At 37.6% G+C, this 23,085-nt stretch overlaps 1 protein-coding gene across 5 annotated transcripts in view; it reads left to right on the forward strand.

The window, feature by feature from the left end:
- The window catches only part of WDR47 (WD repeat domain 47), a 107,270-nt gene that overhangs the window by 76,542 nt on the left and 7,643 nt on the right, over nt 1-23,085 (forward strand). For all 5 annotated transcript variants that reach the window (XM_057500569.1, XM_057500570.1, XM_036916645.2 and 2 more), the window contains 5 exons: nt 396-471; nt 2,383-2,540; nt 12,259-12,428; nt 12,991-13,161; nt 13,873-14,004. In XM_057500569.1, the coding sequence (XP_057356552.1) occupies nt 396-471; nt 2,383-2,540; nt 12,259-12,428; nt 12,991-13,161; nt 13,873-14,004 (707 nt within the window). The remainder of the gene's footprint in view (nt 1-395; nt 472-2,382; nt 2,541-12,258; nt 12,429-12,990; nt 13,162-13,872; nt 14,005-23,085) is intronic.

Below are 23,085 nucleotides of genomic sequence, written 5' to 3' on the forward strand. Positions count from 1 at the left end.
GTAGGACCCTCAACTGTCTATCTCTGTTAGTCTTTTCTCTTGGGCCAGATAATTTTCCTAAAGAGCAGTCCAAGTTCTTGCCTATGGTAGAATTGAAGTATAGCAACCAGAATTCTGGAACTAAGCAGAGGAAAGATACTTGACATCTCATTATAAAACTGTGGACTTTGTCTTAATCTCCTTTTCAGAATGGTTTCTCACTTCTTCCTTGCAATTAACTGTACTTGGTGTTACTGAGTCCAGAGCCTTGTAATAAATGACTCCAGAGAGTAACTTCGACTCGGGTCAGTGAGGGTCATTTGCCAAAAATAAATTAATATTAGATATTGAAAGGATCAATTTAGTTTTTGTTTTCATATTCAGAGTAAACTTTATTTGGATTTCAATTCACACAGCTCATCAGAACATTCTGTCATTAAGCCAGCTCTTGGAGATTCTTCAGGGAATCTATCAAGGTCAAGAGGAGAAGAGGTAATACTTTGCAGATGGCAGTTTCATTTTTTTTTATATATGCTTGCAGATTTTGCTCAGGAATTCTCAGTTCAAAGAAGGAGTCATTTTTTATAAATAACTATTATTGTTAATGCTGGTATTTGTCTTAAGGTAGTTGAGATTTCACTGGACTAAGTGAAGAGGGTGCCTCAGAAAGCACACCTGAGAATTCTTATTAATGGCCCAGTGGTAATCCTGGCACATGACTTGGGCTGTATATGTCTCTTTGAACTCTATGGTTAATTTGTTCAAATATTACTCTGTCTCCTTTGGGCTTCTCATTAGTGCCTCTGTTTTTTTAAAAATTATTTTGGTATCATTAATATACAATTACATGAGCAACATTGTGGTTACTAGATTCCCCCCATTATCAAGTCCCTACCACATATCCCATTATAGTCACTGTCATAGTAAGATGCTATAGAATCACTACTTGTTTATCTGTGCTATACTGCCTTCCCTGTTCCCCGCCCCCCCCGACATTATATGTGCTAATTGAGTGCATCTGTTTTTTGCTCTGGAACCAGACATCCTTCCCTAAGCAGTATACAGCTTCACTGTATCTTATTCTCTCAAGTTCAGGTTTTAATCCCATAAACAAAGTCATTATTTCCAGTGCTCATGGGGCCAAACAGGTAACATAACTAAACAAAGTTGACTGTTTTTGTGGTAAGCACATAGGAGTATTTGTCCCTTGCACAAAGAAATATGCTTGTGTAATGTTTCTGGTTCTTTTGATTTTCAAGAAACGCTAGAAATGTAGATTTTTATGTGATATCTATTTTTAAAATTCCAACAAATTAAAAAAAAGTTTAAACACATTGGAAAAAGCAAATAAAATTAATTTATTGGTCTGCCACTTCTGCTATAAAGCAGGATTATTATCATTGGCAAACAGTCAAATTTCTTATATGTGGATTAATGGAAAATGTGGCATTTCTAGTCAAATAAATTCATATGAATAATATAAGAATTCGGTTACATAAGACAAACATAGTGTGATGTATTAGGGTTGCCTATTACTCCCTTATGAAGATACATTGCACGAATACATTAAAGTATTCAGTGGGTAGGGAGAGGCATAATCTGTTCATTGATACAGTCACTGTGGATCTTAGAGCTCTCAGGAAACAACCAGAGCTGAAGTGATTTGCCTTTGTGTGTGTACTTGAACATTCATACTAACCAAAGACGTGATTTGGTTGTCTGCTAACCACACCCAGTCCGGAAGTCCCTGTTCCAGATCCAGTCGTTCCTGGTCAGGGCAGCAGGGTAGTTTCAAATGATACCAATAGGAGTCAGCAAAGCTTTTATCCAGAACTGTCTCAACTTGCCTTCCTCAGAAGAGCGTTGTGGGCAGACAGGTTAAGTTTAAAATAAAAAATGAGGCTCAAATTAAATGTTCTGATTAAAATAATTTTTTACAGTTTTAAAAGATTTTAGTTTGAAATATTAAAGTATTCATTGCTGGAGATAATGGTAAAAAAATTTTTTTAACCCTAAGTGGATTAAGTAATAGTCCTTTATACTTTCTACTTTTAGGAACACAAATAATGTTTTGTTGTTTTTCTAAGAATTATATATATTGGGCTTTTTTCCTTGACAGAGATAACTTCATATGAAAATGCATATTCTTAGATTTTGTTATAGTAATCAAAGAAAAACTTGATTGTCTGAGTTATCTGAGCTTAGTTTAGCAATGATTAGCAAAAAATAGAAAAATTGGGGTTTATTTGGATTTGCTATTTAAAAGAATATATGATTAAAAGAGGTGAACATAAAGAGGTGAAGTGAATAATACAATTCAAATTAATTTAAAGTGGGGTAAACATGAATTCTTTTGAATTCATATTTTTCCTAGGATGACTTTCATATTCATTCCTTTCATAGGATGATAAATCAAAAAAGCAGTTTGTTTGTATTAACACCCTAGAAGACACACAAGCTGTTAGAGCAGTGGCTTTTCATCCAGGTGGTGGTTTATATGCTGTCGGTTCAAATTCGAAAACTCTGAGAGTATGTGCTTATCCAGAAGTAATTGATCCAAGGTAAGGATAGATGGTTTGTATAGCCATTCTCGCTTTAATTTTCAATTTAGCTATGAGTCTCTTTTTTCAGGATTGCCATTCAGTAGTGTTTAATTTTTATTTCCATTACTTTTAAATTAAAAATTTTTTTTTCAATGCTTAGGAAATAAACATAAGAATCATTGATTAACTATAAGTTTTTTTTCATGAAGTGTTTTCAATTAGGCCATTGTTCATGTGAGTTCATTTCAATTAGACCATTATTGTTCAAATAAGGAAGACTTGGGTTTTCTTTATTTTCATGGCTTCTGCATTTTTTTATCTGAAATATCCTTATATTCCAATTAAATTACATAAGGTAAAGTATGCTAGTTGAAGACTTTGAGAAAATAAAAACTTTCTTATAGTAATAGCTTCAAAGAACTATAAAGTTGAGCTATCTGAAATTGCTGCTATTTTACTATTTTGACCAACAAAAATTCCCTTTTCATTTGGTCTACATTTATTGCCTTCTTATTTTAACAGATTATGGGATTTGAAAATAAGGCATTTATCTTTAAAGGCATATGTCACTAAAAATAGTCATTATAGGCATACAACTAATTCTTTGAAGTTACTAAGAAAGCAAATAGTTTAGCTATAACCTCACAGAAGACTGAATTTGAACTCTTTACTCTTTGATTAGATACTTTTTTTCTCAATTTATTTGTTAAGCCTTTTACTATCAAAATAGATTGGCATAATAAAGATCATGAGCTGTTTGGTAGATTTAGTTATTAGAGAAATGAATACCATGAATGGAATAGTTTTCATGCCAGTAGACAAAAACACCCTTACAAAATGAGCTACAAATCTTTAAAATTTAAATATAAAAGGAATATATGTCATAGTACATAGTACATTTGGATTTTTTTTTTTCTTACCTCTAAGGACTTTTTATTATAACTCAAGTTTGGAGAACAAAGGGGTGAGATAATTTATTTATTTGCTTTTGGGGAGCTGGTATCTCTGTATCTGAAGCCAGAAATTTAGGTTTTTGGACTGCAGTAGCGTTTAAAGGTTGGGAAATGGAATAGGACTTGTGTTAGATGATCGTAATACAATTTATTAGTGCCAGTTGTTAGTTAAGTAACAGTGCATGAGAAAAGAGGCAGAATTCCAGATCAGGGAGCAGAAAACAGCAATAGTTATGGAGGCAGAGCCAGACTTGTATATTTAGGGTTATCCTGAGCTAAGGTTAACTATGTCTCCTTTTTGCATTTCTTAAACTGTCACAGATAGTTCATAAACCCTTCATGAAGACAACTGACTTTTATGAATTTATTTAACATATTTTGAACTCCTATGTGCTAGGTACTATTCTAGGCTTTGGGGATAGCTGTGAGTAAAATGAAAGCATGTTCATTGACCATGGAACCTCTAGTTTAATGAGGAAGATGGACATTATGCAAAGAGCTACACAAATAAATATATTATACACTGTGATAGGTGTTGTGAAGAAAATGTACAAGGAGTTGTAACAGAGTAAAATGGGGAGATAAAGGGACTGGGGAGTCAGAGAAAGGCCTCTTTGAGGAAGTGGTATTAAAGCTGAGCTCTGAGGATAAGTGGAACCAGCCATGTAAAGAGAAGGGAGAAGATAGTAAATACAGGGAACACCAAGTGAAAAAGAGCTTGGCTCTTTGAGGAACCATATTAAGTTTAGATTGCTGGAGTATTGGGAGCTGGAGTGTGATGATGTATATACAGAGATATTCATGAACTAAATTATGCCATTTGTAGCCATTTTGGATTTTATCCTGGGTGCAGTAGGAAGCCAGTTTTGAGTTTTGAGTAGAGCAGTGTTGTGATCTACATCTGTTTTGAGATGGTCATTCTGGCTGCAAATCATATGGCAGTAAGTGTGGATGCTAAGGAGAAACCCTCTTTGATGGCTAGTGTGATGACAGTGGAGATGGAGCAAAAGGGATGGAGCTAAAGTCTATTTAAAGAGAGAATTAATAGTACCTGGCGATGAATGGCTGTGCAACTGAAAAGAGAATCTTTTGATCTGATTTTCTAGATCAATATTAAGTACCTTCTAGATAATGGAGATTTATCAATCTCCTTTCTTGTTTTTTTAAAATTTCTTAACTATGAACGTTTTCAAGCATATATAGAAGTAGAGACTAGGACACTGATATGCTATAATTAAGATTTTTGAGATATTTGCTTCATCCTTTTTGTTGGTTTGCTAAAGTATTTTAATGTAAATCCTAGATATGTCATTTTATCTTTAAGACATTTTTTTACATTAGACTTGGTGTTATCATTATACCTAACATAAAGTCTTTAGTATCCTGAAGTATGAGTTTTAAAGGGCAGATAAGATGCTACTATCCACTGAACCAATGTTTGACTTTGATTAAATGCCAGACTCTTGAGGAAGCATTGCATTTAGGATCTTCCATATCTTTGCCTACAGCTCTTCTCCCACCATATCCATCCCACAGTCTTCAGAATGCCCTGGGCTTCTCTACTCTAACTCCATGGACTCTTTACGATGCTTAACATACTAGCACTTTACCTGCCTTTTTTTTTAATGGTGTCTATTATCCTGCTTTCATTTTTTTCTGTAAAAATTTTCCCTATCCTAATGCAAGGATGGTATAATATTCATACATCAATCAATACCATCCATCCCATTAACAAAAAAGGACAAAAATCACCTTAGTATCTCAGTAGATGCTGAAAAAGCATTTGACAGAATTCAACATCCATTCATGATAAAAACTCTCAACAAAATGGGTATAGAGGGTACGTATCTCAACATAATAAAGGCCATATATGACAAACCCACAGCCAACATCATACTTAATAGTAAAAAGTTGAAAGCTTTTCCCCTAAGATCAGGAACAAGAAAAGGATGCCCACTCTCACCACTTTTATTGAACATAGTACTGGAGGTCCTAGCCATGGCAGTCAGACAACACAAAGAGATAAAAGGCATCCAAATTGGTAAAGAAGAAATTAAATTGTCACTATTTACAGGCAACATATTATACATAGAAAACCCTAAAAGATTCCACTAAAAAACTATTAGAATTAATAACTGAATTCAGCAAAGTTGCAGAATATGAAATTAATACAAAGAACTCTGTCTCATTCCTGTGTACTAACAACAAACTAGCAGAAAGAGAAATCAGGAAAACAACTCAATTTATAATTTCATCAAAAAGAATAAAATACCTAGGAGTAAACCTAACCAAGGAGGTGAAAGACCCAAACTCTGAAAACTACAAGACACTCATGAGAGAAATTAGACACCAATAAATCGAAATCTATCCTGTGCTCATGGATAGGGAGTTAATATTGTCAAAATGGCCATCCTGCCTAAAGCAATCTACAGATTCAGTGCAATCCCTATCAAAAACACCAACAGCATTCTTCAATGAACTAGAACAAATAGCTCTAAAATTCGTATGGAACCACAAACTACCCAGAATAGCCAAAGCAATTCTGAGAAAGAACCATGAAGCTGGGGGGATTACTCTTCCTTGACTTCAAGCTGTACAAAACCACAGTAATCAAAACAATTTGGTACTGGCACAAGAACAGACCTATAGATCAATGGAACAGAATAGAGAGCCCAGATATAAACCCATGCATATATGGTCAATTAATATACGATAAAGGAGCCATGAATATACAATGGAGAAAAGACAGCCTCTTCAACAACTGGTGTTGGCAAAACTGGATAGCTACATGTAAGAGAATAAAACTGGATTATTGTCTAATTTCATACATAAAAATAAACTTGAAATGGATCAAAGACCTGAATGTAAGTCATGAAACCATAAAACTCTTGGAAGAAGACATAGGCAAAAATCTCTTGAATATAAGCATGAGCAACTTTTTCCTGGACACATTTCCTTGGGCAAGGGAAACAAAATAAAAAATGAACAAGTGGGATACATCAAACTAAAAAGCTTCTGTACACCATTTGCAGAACAAAAGGACATCCTATAGTATGGGAGAATATATTCATAAATGACTCATCCTATGGGGGTTAACATCCAAAATATATGAAGAATTCATAAGCCTCAACACCCAAAAAGCAAATAACCTGATTCAAAAATGGGTGGAGGATGATTGGATTAAAGATGGTGGCATGAGAGGAGAGACAGAGGCTTCCTCCTAAAACTGGATACAATTAGAAAATATAGTTGGCACAACTAATCCTGAGAGAGCAACAGGAAAGAGGACGGCGTCAGACTGCACACACCTGGAGAAAAGAGCAGACCTCACCAAATGGGGTAACATACCAGAGCTGTGTATGTATGTCCGCAGTACCCGAGCCCCTCCCCCACCCCAGCTCACCGGCGGGAGGAAAAGAAACAGAGCAGGGAGGGAGTGGAAGGCTTGGGACTGCTGAATACCTAGCTCCGGAGATCTGCTCTGGGAGCACAAACCTACATTTCATGGTGCTTCCATGAGACTCGCGTGACTATCGGGTTGGTAAGTTAATACAGGCAGAGTTCCTGGGGAGACTGGGATTCCGGCTGCTTGTGGAAAGCAGGGATCCATATCCGGCTGCTCTGGGACAAAAACTTATACCTGTGTGCTCCGCCCACTGGCTCAGGCAGTGGAGACAGGCACAGCAGCCGGGAAGCAGGGAACAGCCCTTTCCTCCCACCAGGCACCAATACTGCTCCCCTGTGACCCCGACATTGCTTCAGGGACTGAGCAGCTCCAGAGTAGAGCTTCTGGGCACTAGAGGGCGCCATATACAAATATGAAACACCAAAGGAACCTTGTCCAGAGTAAAATTCTTAATACAACTCCTGAGAAAGATTTAAATGATATGGACCTCGTGACTCTTCCTGAAAGCGAGTTCAAAATAAAAATCATCAACATTCTAATGGAGGTATGGAAAGACGTCCAGGAACTCAGGAATGAATTCAGGTCGGAGATCCAATCATTGAAGAGCACAATGGAGGGTATTAAAAGTAGGTTGGATACGGTGGAGGACACAATAAATGAAATAGAAACTAGAGAAGAGGAATACAAAGAAGCTGAGGCACAGAGAGAAAAAAGGATCTCTAAGAATGAAAGAATATTGAGAGAACTGTGTGACCAATCCAAGCAGAACAATATTTGCATTATAGGGATACCAGAAGAAGAAGAGAGAGAGAAAGGGATAGAAAGTGTCTTGAGGAGGTAGTTGCTGAAAACTTCCCTAATCTGGGGAAGGACATAGTCTCTCAGGCCATGGAGATCCACAGATCTCCCAACACAAGGGACCCAGGGAAGACAACACCAAGACACATAGTAATTAAAATGGGAAAGATCAAGGATAAGGACAGACTGCTAAAAGCAGCCAGAAAGACAAATAAGATCACATACAAAGGAAAGCCCATCAGGCTAACACCAGACTTCTCAGCAGAAACCTTACAGGTCAGAAGGGAGTGCCATGATGTATTTAATGCCATGAAGCAGAAGGGCCTGGAACCAAGATTACTTTATCTGGCAAGATTATCATTTAAATTTGAAGGAGGGATTAAACAATTTCCAGATAAGCAAAAGGTGAGAGAATTTACCTCCCACAAACCATCTCTGTAGTCTATTTTGGAGGGACTGCTATAGATGGAAGTGTTCCTAGGGTTGGATAGCTGTCACCAGAGGTAATAAAATCACAGTAAAGAAAGTAGAACAGCTAATTACGAAGCAAATGCAAAATTAAATTAACTATCCCCAAAGTCAATCAAGGGATAGACAAAAAGTACAGAATTTGATACCTAATATATAAAGAATGAAGAAGGAAGAAAAAGGAGAAATAGAAAAGAACCTTTAGACTGTGTTTGTAACAGCATACTAAGTGAGTTAAGTTAGACTCTCAGATAGTAAGGAAAGTAATTTGGAACCTTTGGTAACCACGAATCTAAAGCCTGAAATGGCGATAAGTACATACCTATCGATAATCACCCTAAATGTAAATGGACTGAATGCACCAATCAATAGACATAGAGTCACTGAATGGATAAAAAAACAAGACCCATCTATATGCTGCTTGCAAGAGACTCACCTTAAACCCAAAGACATACACAGAGTAAAAGTCAAGGGATGGAAAAAGATATTTCATGCAAACAGTAGGGAGAAAAAAAGCAGGTGTTGCAGTACTAGCATCAGACAAAATGGACTTCAAAACAAAGAAAGTAACAAGAGATAAAGAAGGACATTACATAATGATAAAGGGCTCAGTCCAACAAGAGGATATAACTATTCTAAATATATATGCACCCAACACAGGAGCACCAGCATATGTGAAACAAATACTAACAGAACTAAAGGAGGAAATAGAATGCAATGCATTCATTTTAGGAGACGTCAACACACCATTCACTGCAAAGGACAGATCCACCAGACAGAAAATAAGTAAGGACACAGAGGCACTGAACAACACACTAGAACAGATGGACCTAATAGACATCTACAGAACTCTACACCCAAAAGCAACAGGATACACATTCTTCTCAAGTGCACATGGAACATTCTCCAGAATAGACCACATACTAGGCCACAAAAAGAGCCTCAGTAAATTCAAAAACAGTGGAATTCTACCAACCAACTTTTCAGACCACAAAGGTATAAAACTAGAAATAAATTGTACAAAGAAAGCAAAAAGGCTCACAAACACATGGAGGCTTAACAGCACGCTCCTAAATAGTCAATAGATCAACAACCAAATTAAAATGGAGATCCAGGAATATATGGAAATAAATGACAACAACAACACAAAGCCCCAACTTCTGTGGGCTGCAGTGAAAGCAGTCTTAAGAGGAAAGTATATAGCAATCCAGGCCTATTTAAAGAAGGAAGAACAAACCCAAATGAATAGTCTAACATCACAATTATCAAAATTGGAAAAAGAAGAACACATGAGGCCTAAAGTCAGCAGAAGGAGGGACATAATAAAGATCACAGAAGAAATAAATAAAATTGAGAAAAATAAAACAATAGAAAAAAACAATGAAACCAAGAGCTGGTTCTTTGAGAAAATAAACAAAATAGATAAGCCTCTAGCCAGACTTGTTAAGATAAAAAAGAGAATCAACACACATCAACAGAATCAGAAATGAGAAAGCAATCATTACGATGGACCCAACAGAAATTCAAAGAATTATTAGAGACTACTATGAAAACCTATATGCCAAGAAGCTGGAAAACCTAGAAGAAATGGATTCCATTCACAATTGCATCAAAAAGAAGAATAAAATACTTAGGAATACTTAGGAATAAACCTTACCAAGGAAGTGAAAGACCTATACCCTGAAAACTATAAGACACTCTTAAGAGAAATTAAAGAGGACACTAACAAATGGAAATTCATCCCATGCTCTTGGCTAGGAAGAATTAATATCATCAAAATGGCCATCCTGACCAAAGCAATATACAGATTTGAGGCAATCCCTATCAAATTACCACCAACAACGAACTAGAACAAATAGTTCAAAAATTCATATGGAAACAACAAAGACCCCAAATAGCCGAAGCAATCCTGAGAAGGAAGAATAAAGTTGGGGGGATCTCACTCCCCAACTTCAAGCTCTACTACAAAGCCACAGAAATCAAGACAATTTGGTACTGGCAGAAGAACCGAGCCACAGACCAGTGGAACAGAATAGAGACCCCAGATATTAACCCAAACATTTATGGTCAATTAATATATGGTAAAGGAGCCATGGACATACAATGGGGAAATGACAGTCTCTTCAACAGACGGTGCTGGCAAAACTGGACAGCTACATGTAAGAGAATGAAACCGGATCACTGTCTAACCCCATGTATGAAAGTAAATTCGAAATGGATCAAAGACCTGAATGTAAGTCATGAAACCATAAACTCCTAGAAAAAAACATAGGCAAAAATCTCTTGGACATAAACATGAGCAACTTCTTTATGAACATATCTCCCCGGGCAAGGGAAACAAAAGCAAAAATGAACAAGTGGGACTATATCAAGCTGAAAAGCTTCTGTGCAGCAAAGGACACCATCAATAGAACAAAAAGGTACCCTACAGTATGGGAGAATATATTCATAAATGACAGATCTGATAAAGGGTTGACATCCAAAATATATAAAGAGCTCACACACGTCAACAAACAAAAAGCAAATAATCCAATTAAAAAATGGGCAGAGTTGCTGAACAGACAGTTCTCCAAAGAAGAAATTCAGATGGCTAACAGACACATGAAAAGGTGCTCCACATCGCTAATCATCAGAGAAATGCAAATTAAAACTACAATGAGATAATCACCTCACACCAGTAAGGATTGCCACCATCCAAAAGACAAAGAAGAATAAATGTTGGTGAGGTTGCGGAGAAAGGGGAACCCTCCTACACTGCTGGTGGGAATGCAAATTCGTTCAGCCATTGTGGAAAGCAGTATGTAGGTTCCTCAAAAAGCTCAAAATAGAAATACCATTAGACACAGGAATTCCACTTCTAGGAATTTACCCTAAGAATGCAGCAGCACAGTTTGAAAAAGACAGGTGCACCCCTATGTGTATCGCAGCACTATTTACAATAGCCAAGATATGGAAGCAACCTAAATGTCCATCAGTAGATGAATGGATAAAGAAGATGTGGTACATATACACAATGGAATATTACTCAGCCATAAGAAAAAAACAGATCCTACCATTTGCAACGACATGGATGGAGCTAGATGTTATTATGCTCAGTGAAATAAGCCAGGCGGAGAAAGACAAATACCAAATGATTTCACTCATATGTGGAGCATAGGAACAAAACATCATCAGAATCACAGAACCCAAGAATGGACTAACGGTTACCAAATGGAAAGGGACTCGGCAGGAGGGGTGGGAAGGTAGGGATAAGGGCAGGGAAAAAGAAAGGGGGCCTTACGATTAGCATGTATAATGTGGGGGGGGGCATAGGGAAGGATGTGCAACACAGAGAAGACAAGTAGTGAGTCTACATCATCTTCCTACGCTGATGAACAGTGACTGTAATGGGGTTTGTGAGGGGGGGACGTGGTGAAGGGGGTAATGTTCTTCATGTAATTATAGATTAATGATAATAAAATGAATTTTAAAAAATGGGTGGAGGACTTGAACAGTCACTTCTCCATAGAAGAAATACAAATAGCTAACAGGCACATGAAAAGTTGCTCCACATCACTAATCATCAGGGAAATACAAATTAAAACCACCATGAAGTATCTCACACCAGTTAGGATGGCCACTATCCAAAAGACAAGAAATAACAAATGCTGACGAGGATGTGGAGAAATGAGCTTTAAACTCTGGACAGAACTTTTGCTCCTTTATTTTTTATCTATCCCTTGCCTTCCCTCAGCCCCAGGCAGTTGCTATATTTACATTTTTAATTAATGTTTATTGAACTTATTAAATTTGGAAGCATTTTTAGCTCTTATTTTCTTTTGTGTTTATGAGTTAAAATCAATGAGAATTTTGTGAGATAGAGACTTTTAAAATATCCTTTACTTTATGTGGTCTGAAATAAGAGATCATTATAATAATGGTTTATAATTTTACTCCTGGGTTTTAAATATGCTTTAAATTTATTTCTTGTAAATTTAGGAAATTGTTATTAACATGTTGCCTGATACTCTTTTTTCTCTGTCTCTCAAGAACAACTATAATAAAGAACCTTATTTTCATTAACTTTTGCAGGCAAGAAACTAAAATCTCTGTTTGTAATTTTTCTTTTTAGTGCACATGACATCCCTAAGCAACCAGTGGTACGTTTCAAAAGGAATAAACATCATAAAGGATCCATTTACTGTGTGGCCTGGAGTCCTTGTGGACAGTTACTAGCAACAGGATCAAATGACAAATACGTCAAAGTCCTGCCCTTCAATGCAGAGACCTGTAATGCAACAGGTAGGGCCTGAGTATCGAAGCAGTAATTTACTAATGTATTCTGTATATTTTCCCCATGTCGTATCTCTGATGTATCTCTGTATTGTTTTAAATAAAATCTAAGAATAGCCTTAAGAAGAATTTTTTCACATTCTACTTACTGAATTGCATTCATGAGGCATTATTCTTTTTTAATAAATTCTTACAGGTGGCTGCCATGTCATGTCTAATCCTTAGAAAATTGTTCTTATTAGAAAAATAACTTAAATAACTACCATAATTGTATTAATGAATATTTTATAGAAAGTATCTGTCTTCTCTTTGATTTTCTTTGGGATAAAATACAAGAGGGCAACTCTACATATAGCTCTGTTTTGGGGATGATGATAACTGAATCAGCTATTTTGATCTCTTGAAATTCTTTGCTCAATAAGGTGAAATTGAATATAATATCAGTCCCTAAATGACAGTATAAACCATGCCACTCTACCATTTTTCTTGGTCAGCTTAGAGGCAGTTTAGCAAACGATTACAGTAAGTTGAGCAGGATCTTTTTTTTTTTTAATTCTTATTGCTGTTTCAGGACCAGATCTGGAATTTAGTATGCATGATGGGACAATTAGAGACTTGGCATTTATGGAAGGCCCAGAAAGTGGTGGAGCTATTTTGATAAGTGCTGGAGCAGGGGACTGTAATATTTATACCACTGATTGTCAAAGAGGACAGGGCCTGCATGCGCTGAGTGGACATACCGGTATGTGATACCCTCTCTGATGCTACTGTTCTTTTTGTGCAACCCATGCATTTCCCCCTCTGCACTTTCATTAATGGGATATATTTCATCAAAAGGTATTTCTGCAAGACAGAACATTTTTTTATTTCAAGAATTTAAATTGTGAACATTGGACAACAACACAGTAACAGTAGCTAACATTTCCCTGTGTGCTAAATCCTTTACTTCAACACAAAATTTAATCCTCACAACAAACTTATGAAGAAGGAAGTTTCATCTCCATCTTATACATGAAAAAAGCTAAACTTGAAAAGGAAAAAAGGTTTGCCTGATATCTTACAGATAATTATAGCATAACTGAGACATGATATCAGGTCTGTCTCTTCCAAAGCTGGTGATCGAACCCCACAATATTGTGCTTCCTTATGGAAACTTTGCCATAATTTCAGTGGTAATTTTTTTCCAGCACTAATTATAATATCCTGAAATACTAAGTCACCAAAAAAGGTTAAGTTTGTTCAGTATAGATTTGATGTTGTGCATTTCTCTGAATTTTAATTTCTTGAAAATTGCCAGTATATTCCATATATGTGGAAGATCTCTACCAAATAGTAGCTGTGTAGTTATTTGACAAACCGGACCGTCATATACTCAATAAGGAGTACTTAGCTTTGAATGTGTTAGAGAAAAGCACTGTTCTGCAGTAATAACTGAGTATATGATCTTTTATAGGGCATATTTTAGCACTTTATACCTGGAGTGGCTGGATGATTGCATCTGGTTCTCAAGATAAGACTGTTAGATTCTGGGATCTTCGAGTACCAAGCTGTGTTCGTGTTGTTGGTACAACATTCCATGGAACTGGTAGGTTTTCTGGAACTTAAATTTATATGAGAAAGAAGCTTTGTAAATTACACTTGCCTATTTCCTCTCCCCTGCAATATATATGTTATAAAAAAAGAATAATAGTAAGATAGATAGGTATTTTATTGGTTACCTTAAATTCTTTCAACGTGCTTTCATCTGTTCCTTTATTTGTAAAAATAATATTCAACTTAGGAAACCAAGGCCCCAGGGAGATTAAGTATCATGTCCCAATTACTGTTAGCAGGGTCATTTTAAACTTAGGTCTTTAAAAAAACATTTAAAAAACACATACACATGGGAAAAATTGAAATTGAATTCAAGGGTATATAACGTTTTCTTCCCACTCCTGTTTCTTGGTTTCTGTCCATAAGATAAGAGTTTCTTATTTATTCTTCTGGAAATATTCTGTAAATATTTAACCAAAAAGTTTGTATATGTCATACTCGCCCTTCTTTAAACATATGTATGCATACACACACAAGTGATAGCATATAATAAATGCCTTACTTTTTTTTTTTTTTAAATAATTATTTTTTATTGAAGGGTAGTTGACGCACAGTATTACATTACATTAGTTTCAAGTGTACAACACAGTGGTAAAACATTTATATACATAATTCTAGGTTCCAGCTATCACCCTACCAGGCTGTTACAATATCTTGACTATATTCCTTATGCTATATATTACATCCAGATTACTTATTTATTTTACCATTGGAAGTCTGTCCTTTTTTTTTTTTTGTGAGGGCATCTCTCATATTTATTGATCAAATGGTTGTTAACGACAATAAAATTCTGTATAGGGGAGTCAATGCTCAATGCACAATCATTAATCCACCCCAAGCCTAATTTTCGTCAGTCTCCAATCTTCTGAGGCATAACAAACAAGTTCTTACATGGAGAACAAATTCTTACATAATGAATAAGTTACATAGTGAACAGTACAATGGCAGTCATCACAGAAACTTTCGGTTTTGCTCATGCATTATGAACTATAAACAGTTCAAATATGAATACTCATTTGGTTTTTATACTTGATTTATATGTGGATACCACATTTCTCTCTTTATTATATTTATTTTTAATAAAATGCTGAAGTGGTAGGTAGATACAAGATAAAGGTAGAAAACATAGTTTAGTGTTGTAAGAGAGCAAATGTAGATGATCAGGTGTGTGCCTGTAGACTATGTGTTAATCCAAGCTAGACCAGGGCAATAAAACATCCACGTATGCAGAAGATTTCTCTCAGAATGGGGGGGTGAGGTTCTAAGCCTCACCTCTGTTGATCCCCAATTTCTCACCTGATGGCCCCCCTGCGACTGTGCCTGTCTTAGGTTGTTCCTCCCTTGAGGAATCTTACCCGTCTCTGGCTAACCAGGCATCTTCCGGGGCCATACAGGGAAATGTGAAGTTGGTAAGTGAGAGGGAAGCCTTATTGTTTGAAAAGGTTAGCTTTTTACTTCTTTGCATATTTATGCCCTGTGGCTTCTATGCCCAGCATTTGTCTTGAGGTATCTTTACCACTTGGAAGAATTATGATACTCGGTAAATTTGATATGAGGCACGAATTCTATTTAAGGGTTGTAATTAGGAAGGAAGAAGAAAAGCTATAGAAGTAGCAGGCGGAAGAAAACATGGGAAGATTGATTATTTCTTTGACATATCTTCTTGTAGAGTAACTTCAGCATGTATAGGTTTTAAGCTACTACTTAAATTGCGCACACACATTAACATAATAGGAGTATAGTTACATAACCAAAGCATATCTGTAATTACCAGCCATCTCCAGTGAAACCAAGAAAACCAGTTAGGCACCTTAGGCATTTGTGAAAACTTATCTATGATATGGTGGATATTGTCCAACTGAACTTGAACAGTCTGAGAGAAATCAGACAAATTAAAACAACCCATTCCTGGGGACTGTTCACATGCCATATGTTCTTTTAACAGTAAATAGTCTGTAGTTGTAAGACTTTGGAGTGCTACAATTTGCACTTCTCCAAATTCTTGGTTGAGTTCCAACAGTATAGATCCAGTCAAATTTGTTGTTTTACTGTATGCACAGGCCAGCTTAGATATCTCCTTCCTCATTCCCATGGCAAGTCCAGGAACTGGTGGGATGAGTGCATCTACAGCTGTAGCAGTGTGTGGATCTTTGTTGGGGTTTTTTGATGATCATCTTCTGGCATGAGTCTTCCAGAGAGTGCAGATGTTGGAAGTTCTTTTTCATATCGTATCTTAGTTCATTTTCGGGGTAGCCCAATTAGGCTTTGATCCTCTGTATAAACACAAACAGACCCTTTGCCTACACTTTTATATGCCCTTTATACCCTTGTGTAGAACTCGTTGGAGGTTACCACACAGGAACTGCCCTTTTTTTTTTTGCTTTGTTTTTGGTATCACTAATCTACACTTACATGACGAATATTATGTTTACTAGGCTCTCCCCTAAACCAGGTCTCCCCTATAAACCCCTTTACAGTCACTGTCCATCAGCATAGCAAAATGTTGTAGAATCACTACTTGCCTTCTCTGTGTTGTACAGCCCTCCCTTTTATCCTACCCCCCCATGCATGTTAATCTTAATACCCTGCTACTTCTCCCCCCCTTATCCCTCCCTACCCACCCATCCTCCCCAGTCCCTTTCCCTTTGGTACCTGTTAGTCCATTCTTGAGTTCTGTGATTCTGGTGCTGTTTTGTTCCTTCTGTTTTTCCTTTGTTCTTATATTCCACAGATAAGTGAAATCATTTGGTATTTCTCTTTCTCCGCTTGGCTTGTTTCACTGAGCATAATACCCTCCAGCTCCATCCATGTTGCTGCAAATGATTGGATTTGCCCTTTTCTTATGGCTGAGTAGTATTCCATTGTGTATATGTACCACATCTTCTTTATCCATTCATCTATTGATGGACATTTAGGTTGCTTCCAATTCCTGGCTATTGTAAATAGTGCTGCAATAAACATAGGGGTGCATCTGTCTTTCTCAAACTTGATTGCTGCGTTCTTAGGGTAAATTCCTAGGAGTGGAATTCCTGGGTCAAATGTTAAGTCTGTTTTGAGCATTTTGATGTACCTCCATACTGCTTTCCACAATGGTTGAACTAACTTACATTCCCACCAGCAGTGTAGGAGGGTTCCCCTTTCTCCACAGCCTCGCCAACATTTGTTGTTGTTTGTCTTTTGGATGGCAGCCATCCTTACTGGTGTGAGGTGATACCTCATTGTAGTTTTAATTTGCATTTCTCTGATAATTAGCGATGTGGAGCATCTTTTCATGTGTCTGTTGGCCATCTGTATTTCTTTTTTGGAGAACTGTCTGTTCAGTTCCTCTGCCCATTTTTTAATTGGGTTATTTGTTTTTTGTTTGTTGAGACGTGTGAGCTCTTTATATATTCTGGACGTCAAGCCTTTATCGGATGTGTCATTTTCAAATATATTCTCCCATACTGTAGGGATCCTTCTTGTTCTATTGATGGTGTCTTTTGCTGTACAGAAGCTTTTCAGCTTAATATAGTCCCACTTACTCATTTTTGCTGTTGTTTTCCTTGCCCGGGGAGATATGTTCAAGAAGAGGTCACTCATGTTTATGTTTAAGAGGTTTTTGCCTATGTTTTCTTCCAAGAGTTTAATGGTTTCATGGCTTACATTCAGGTCTTTGATCCATTTTGAGTTTACTTTTGTATATGGGGTTAGACAATGGTCCAGTTTCATTCTCCTACATGTAGCTGTCCAGTTTTGCCAGCACCACCTGTTGAAGAGACTGTCATTTCGCCATTGTATGTCCATGGCTCCTTTATCAAATATTAATTGACCATATATGTCTGGGTTAATGTCTGGATTCTCTAGTCTGTTCCATTGGTCTGTGGCTCTGCTCTTGTGCCAGTACCAAATTGTCTTGATTACTATGGCTTTATAGTAGAGCTTGAAGTTGGGGAGTGAGATCCCCCCTACTTTATTCTTCTTTCTCAGAATTGCTTTGGCTATTTGGGGTCTTTGGTGTTTCCATATGAATTTTTGAATTATTTGTTCCAGTTCATTGAAGAATGTTGCTGGTAGTTTCATAGGGATTGCATCAAATCTGTATATTGCTTTGGGCAGGATGGCCATTTTGACGATATTAATTCTTCCTAGCCACGAGCATGGGATGAGTTTCCATCTGTTAGTGTCCCCTTTAATTTCTCTTAAGAGTGACTTGTAGTTTTCAGAGTATAAGTCTTTCACTTCTTTGGTTAGGTTTATTCCTAGGTATTTTATTTTTTTGGATGCAATTGTGAATGGAGTTGTTTTCCTGATTTCTCTTTCTGTTGGTTCATTGTTAGTATATAGGAAAGCCACAGATTTCTGTGTGTTGATTTTGTATCCTGCAACTTTGCTGTATTCCGATATCAGATCTAGTAGTTTTGGGGTGGAGTCTTTAGGGTTTTTTATGTACAGTATCATGTCATCTGCAAATAGTGACAGTTTAACTTCTTCTTTACCAATCTGTATTCCTTGTATTTCTTTATTTTGTCTGATTGCCGTGGCTAGGACCTCCAGTACTATGTTAAATAACAGTGGAGAGAGTGGGCATCCCTGTCTAGTTCCCGATCTCAGAGGAAATGCTTTCAGCTTCTCGCTGTTCAATATAATGTTGGCTGTGGGTTTATCATAGATGGCCTTTATTATGTTGAGGTACTTGCCCTCTATTCCCATTTTGCTGAGAGTTTTTAACATGAATGGATGTTGAACTTTGTCAAATGCTTTTTCAGCATCTATGGAGATGATCATGTGGTTTTTGTCTTTCTTTTTGTTGATGTGGTGGATGATGTTGATGGACTTTCGAATATTGTACTATCCTTGCATCCCTGGGATGAATCCCACTTGGTCATGGTGTATGATCCTTTTGATATATTTTTGAATTCGGTTTGCTAATATTTTGTTGAGTATTTTTGCATCTACGTTCATCAGGGATATTGGTCTGTAGTTTTCTTTTTTGGTGGGGTCTTTGCCTGGTTTTAGTATTAGGGTGATGTTAGCTTCATAGAATGAGTTTGGGAGTATCCCCTCCTCCTCTATTTTCTGGAAAACTTTAAGGAGAATGGGTATTATGTCTTCCCTGTATGTCTGATAAAATTCCGAGGTAAATCCATCTGGCCCGGGGGTTTTGTTCTTTGGTAGTTTTTTGATTACCGCTTCAATTTCGTTGCTGGTAATTGGTCTGTTTAGATTTTCTGTTTCTTCCTGGGTCAATCTAGGAAGGTTATATTTTTCTAGGAAGTTGTCCATTTCTCCTAGGTTTCCCAGCTTGTTAGCATATAGGTTTTCATAGTATTCTCCAATAATTCTTTGCATTTCCGTGGGGTCCGTCGTGATTTTTCCTTTCTCGTTTCTGATACTGTTGATTTGTGTTGACTCTCTTTTCTTCTTAATAAGTCTGGCTAGAGGCTTATCTATTTTGTTTATTTTCTCGAAGAACCAGCTCTTGGTTTCATTGATTTTTGCTATTGTTTTATTCTTCTCAATTTTATTTATTTCTTCTCTGATCTTTATTATGTCCCTCCTTCTGCTGACCTTAGGCCTCATCTGTTCTTCTTTTTCCAATTTCGATAATTGTGACATTAGACCATTCATTTGGGATTGCTCTTCCTTTTTTAAATATGCTTGGATTGCTATATACTTTCCTCTTAAGACTGCTTTTGCTGTGTCCCACAGAAGTTGGGGCTTAGTGTTGTTGTTGTCATTTGTTTCCATATATTGCTGGATCTCCATTTTGATTTGGTCATTGATCCATTGATTATTTAGGAGCGTGTTGTTAAGCCTCCATGTGTTTGTGAGCCTCTTTGCTTTCTTTGTACAGTTTATTTCTAGTTTTATGCCTTTGTGGTCTGAAAATTTGGTTGGTAGGATTTCAATCTTTTGGAATTTTCTGAGGCTCTTTTTGTGGCCTAGTATGTGGTCTATTGTGGAGAATGTTACATGTGCACTTGAGAAGAATGTATATCCCGCTGCTTTTGGATGTAGAGTTCTATAGATGTCTATTAGGTCTATCTGCTCTACTGTGTTGTTCAGTGCTTCCGTGTCCTTACTTATTTTCTGCCCAGTGGATATATCCTTTGGGGTGAGTGGTGTGTTGAAGTCTCCTAGAATGAATGCATTGCAGTCTATTTCCCCCTTTAGTTCTGTTAGTATTTGTTTCACATATGCTGGTGCTCCTGTGTTGGGTGCATATATATTTAGAATGGTTATATCCTCTTGTTGGACTGAGCCCTTTATCATTATGTAGTGTCCTTCTTTATCTCTTGTTACTTTCTTTGTTTTGAAGTCTATTTTTTCTGATATTAATACTGCAACCCCTGCTTTCTTCTCACTGTTGTTTGCTTGAAATATGTTTTTCCATCCCTTGACTTTTAGTCTGTACATATCTTTGGGTTTGAGGTGAGTTTCTTGTAAGCAGCATATAGATGGGTCTTGCTTTTTTATCCATTCTGTTACTCTGTGTCTTTTGATTGGTGCATTCAACCCATTAACATTTAGGGTGACTATTGAAAGATATGTACTTATTGCCATTGCAGGCTTTAAATTCGTGGTTACCAAAGGTTCAAGGTTAGCCTCTTTAGTATCTTACTGCCTAAGTTAGCTCGCTTATTGAGCTGTTATATACACTGTCTTGAGATTCTTTTCTTCTCTCCCTTCTTGTTCCTCCTCCTCGATTCTTCATATGTTGGGTGTTTTGTGCTGTGCTCCTTCTAGGAGTGTTCCCATCTAGAGCAGTCCCTGTAAGATGTTCTGTAGAGGTGGTTTGTGGAAAGCAAATTCCCTCAGCTTTTGTTTGTCTGGGAATTGTTTAATCCCACCATCATATTTGAATGATAGTCGTGCTGGATACAGTATCCTTGGTTCAAGGCCCTTCTGTTTCATTGTATTAAATATATCATGCCATTCTCTTCTGGCCTGTAGGGTTTCTGTTGAGAAATCTGACGTTAGCCTGATGGGTTTCCCTTTATAGGTGAACTTTTTCTCTCTAGCTGCCTTTAACACTCTTTCCTTGTCCTTGATCTTTGCCATTTTAATTATGTGTCTTGGTGTTGCCCTTCTTGGATCCTTTCTGTTGGGGGTTCTGTGTATTTCCGTGGTCTGTTCGATTACTTCCTCCCCCAGTGTGGGGAAGTTTTCAGCAATTATTTCTTCTAAGATACTTTCCATCTCTTTTCCTCTCTCTTCTTCTTCTGGGACCCCTATAATACGGATATTGTTCCTTTTGGATTGGTCACACAGTTCTCTTAATATTGTTTCATTCCTGGAGATCCTTTTGTCTCTCTCTATGTCAGCTTCTATGCGTTCCTGTTCTCTGATTTCAATTCCATCAATGGCCTCTTGCATTCTATCCATTCTGCTTATAAACCCTTCCAGAGTTTGTTTCATTTCTGCGATCTCCTTTCTGGCATCTGTGATCTCCTTCCGGACTTCATCCCATTTCTCTTGCGTATTTCTCTGCATCTCTGTCAGCATGTTTATGATTCTTATTTTGAATTCTTTGTCAGGAAGACTGGTTAGGTCTGTCTCCTTCTCTGGTGTTGTCTCTGTGATCTTTGTCTGCCTGTAGCTTTGCCTTTTCATGGTGATAGGAATAGTCTGCAGAACTGGGACGAGTGATGGCTGGAAGGACTTCCTTTCTTGGTTTGTGGCCCTCCTCTCCTGGGAGAACAGCGACCTCTAGTGGCTTGTGCTGGGCCGCTGCACGCAGACAGGGTTTCTGCCTCCTGCCCGGCTGCTATGGAGTTAATCTCCGCTGTTGCTGTGGGTGTGGCCTGGCTCGGGCAGCTACTCCAAAATGGTGGAGTCGCGTTGGAGCAGGAGCTGCTGGGAGGCTATTTATCTCCGTAAGGGGCCTCCCTGCTCCCTGCAGCCCAGGGGTTAGGGTTCCCAGAGATCCCGGATTCCCTACCTCTGGATTAAGTGACTCTCCCTGCCCCTTTAAGACTTCCAAAAAGCACCCGCCAAAACAAAACAACGACCACCAAAAAAAAAAAAAGAAAAAAAATTTTTTTAAATTAAAAAAAAAAGTTTTTAATTAAAAAAAAAAAAAAAAGGTGGTTGTTCGTTTTTCTTTATTCTCCGGTGCCAGCCTCAGGCCTCTGCTCACCGGTCTTTCTGCCCTTTTTCCCTAGTATTGGGGTCCCTATCCCTTTAAGACTTCCAAAAAGCGCTCGCCAAAACAAAACAGCAAAAAAGCAAAAAAAAAAAAATGGTCGCGCGCTTTTCTTATGTCCTCTGGTGCCCAGCCTCCAGTGCCCGCTCACTGTTCTTGCTGCCCTGTTTTCCTAGTATTGAGGGCCCTGCACTCTGGCCCGGATGGCTGGGGCTGGGTGTTCGGCAGCCCTGGGCTCCGTCTCCCTCCCGCTCTGCCTGCTCTTCTCCCGCCGGGAGCTGGGGGGAGGGGCGCTCGGCTCCCGCGGGGCCGGGGCTTGTATCTTACCCCCTTTACGAGGCGCTGGGTTCTCTCAGGTGCGGATGTGGTCTGGATATTGTCCTGTGTCCTCTGGTCTTTATTCTAGGAAGGGTTGTCTTTGTTATATTTTCATAGATATATGTGGTTTTGGGAGGAGATTTCTGCTGCTCTACTCACGCCGCCATCTTCCGCCCGTCTACTTTTTTTTTTATGCCTTACTTTTTTAACTTAATATGCCTTTGACTGTTCCATATAAACTGAGGTTACCACTCTGTGTGTTGTATCACTTCTAAAACACTTTCTAAGAGTGACAAAGTATTCTGCCATTGTCTTTATTTTGGAGTCCCTTTTCTGCCTTTGTAGTTTTTGATAGCAATTCTATGGCACTATTCCAAGTGCAAAGGTCTGCCTTATATTCTTAATTTTTGGGTGTTTTTTTTTTAATGCTTTATCTATTCTCTTGACTTCCTTGGACCTTTTTTCTGTACTTTGATTCAAACCAGACATGACTTGATATAGCAAATTTGAATCTGAAGTACACATGCATGTATCATTATTTATATATGAATATGTGATCATTGATTTGTTATTTGCATTGTTATCAAAGTTAATGTATAATATAGTAAAAAAAAAACCCAAACAGTTCAA

The sequence above is a fragment of the Manis pentadactyla genome, chromosome 4, assembly GCF_030020395.1.
Source record: "Manis pentadactyla isolate mManPen7 chromosome 4, mManPen7.hap1, whole genome shotgun sequence".
Classification (NCBI taxonomy): domain Eukaryota; kingdom Metazoa; phylum Chordata; class Mammalia; order Pholidota; family Manidae; genus Manis; species Manis pentadactyla.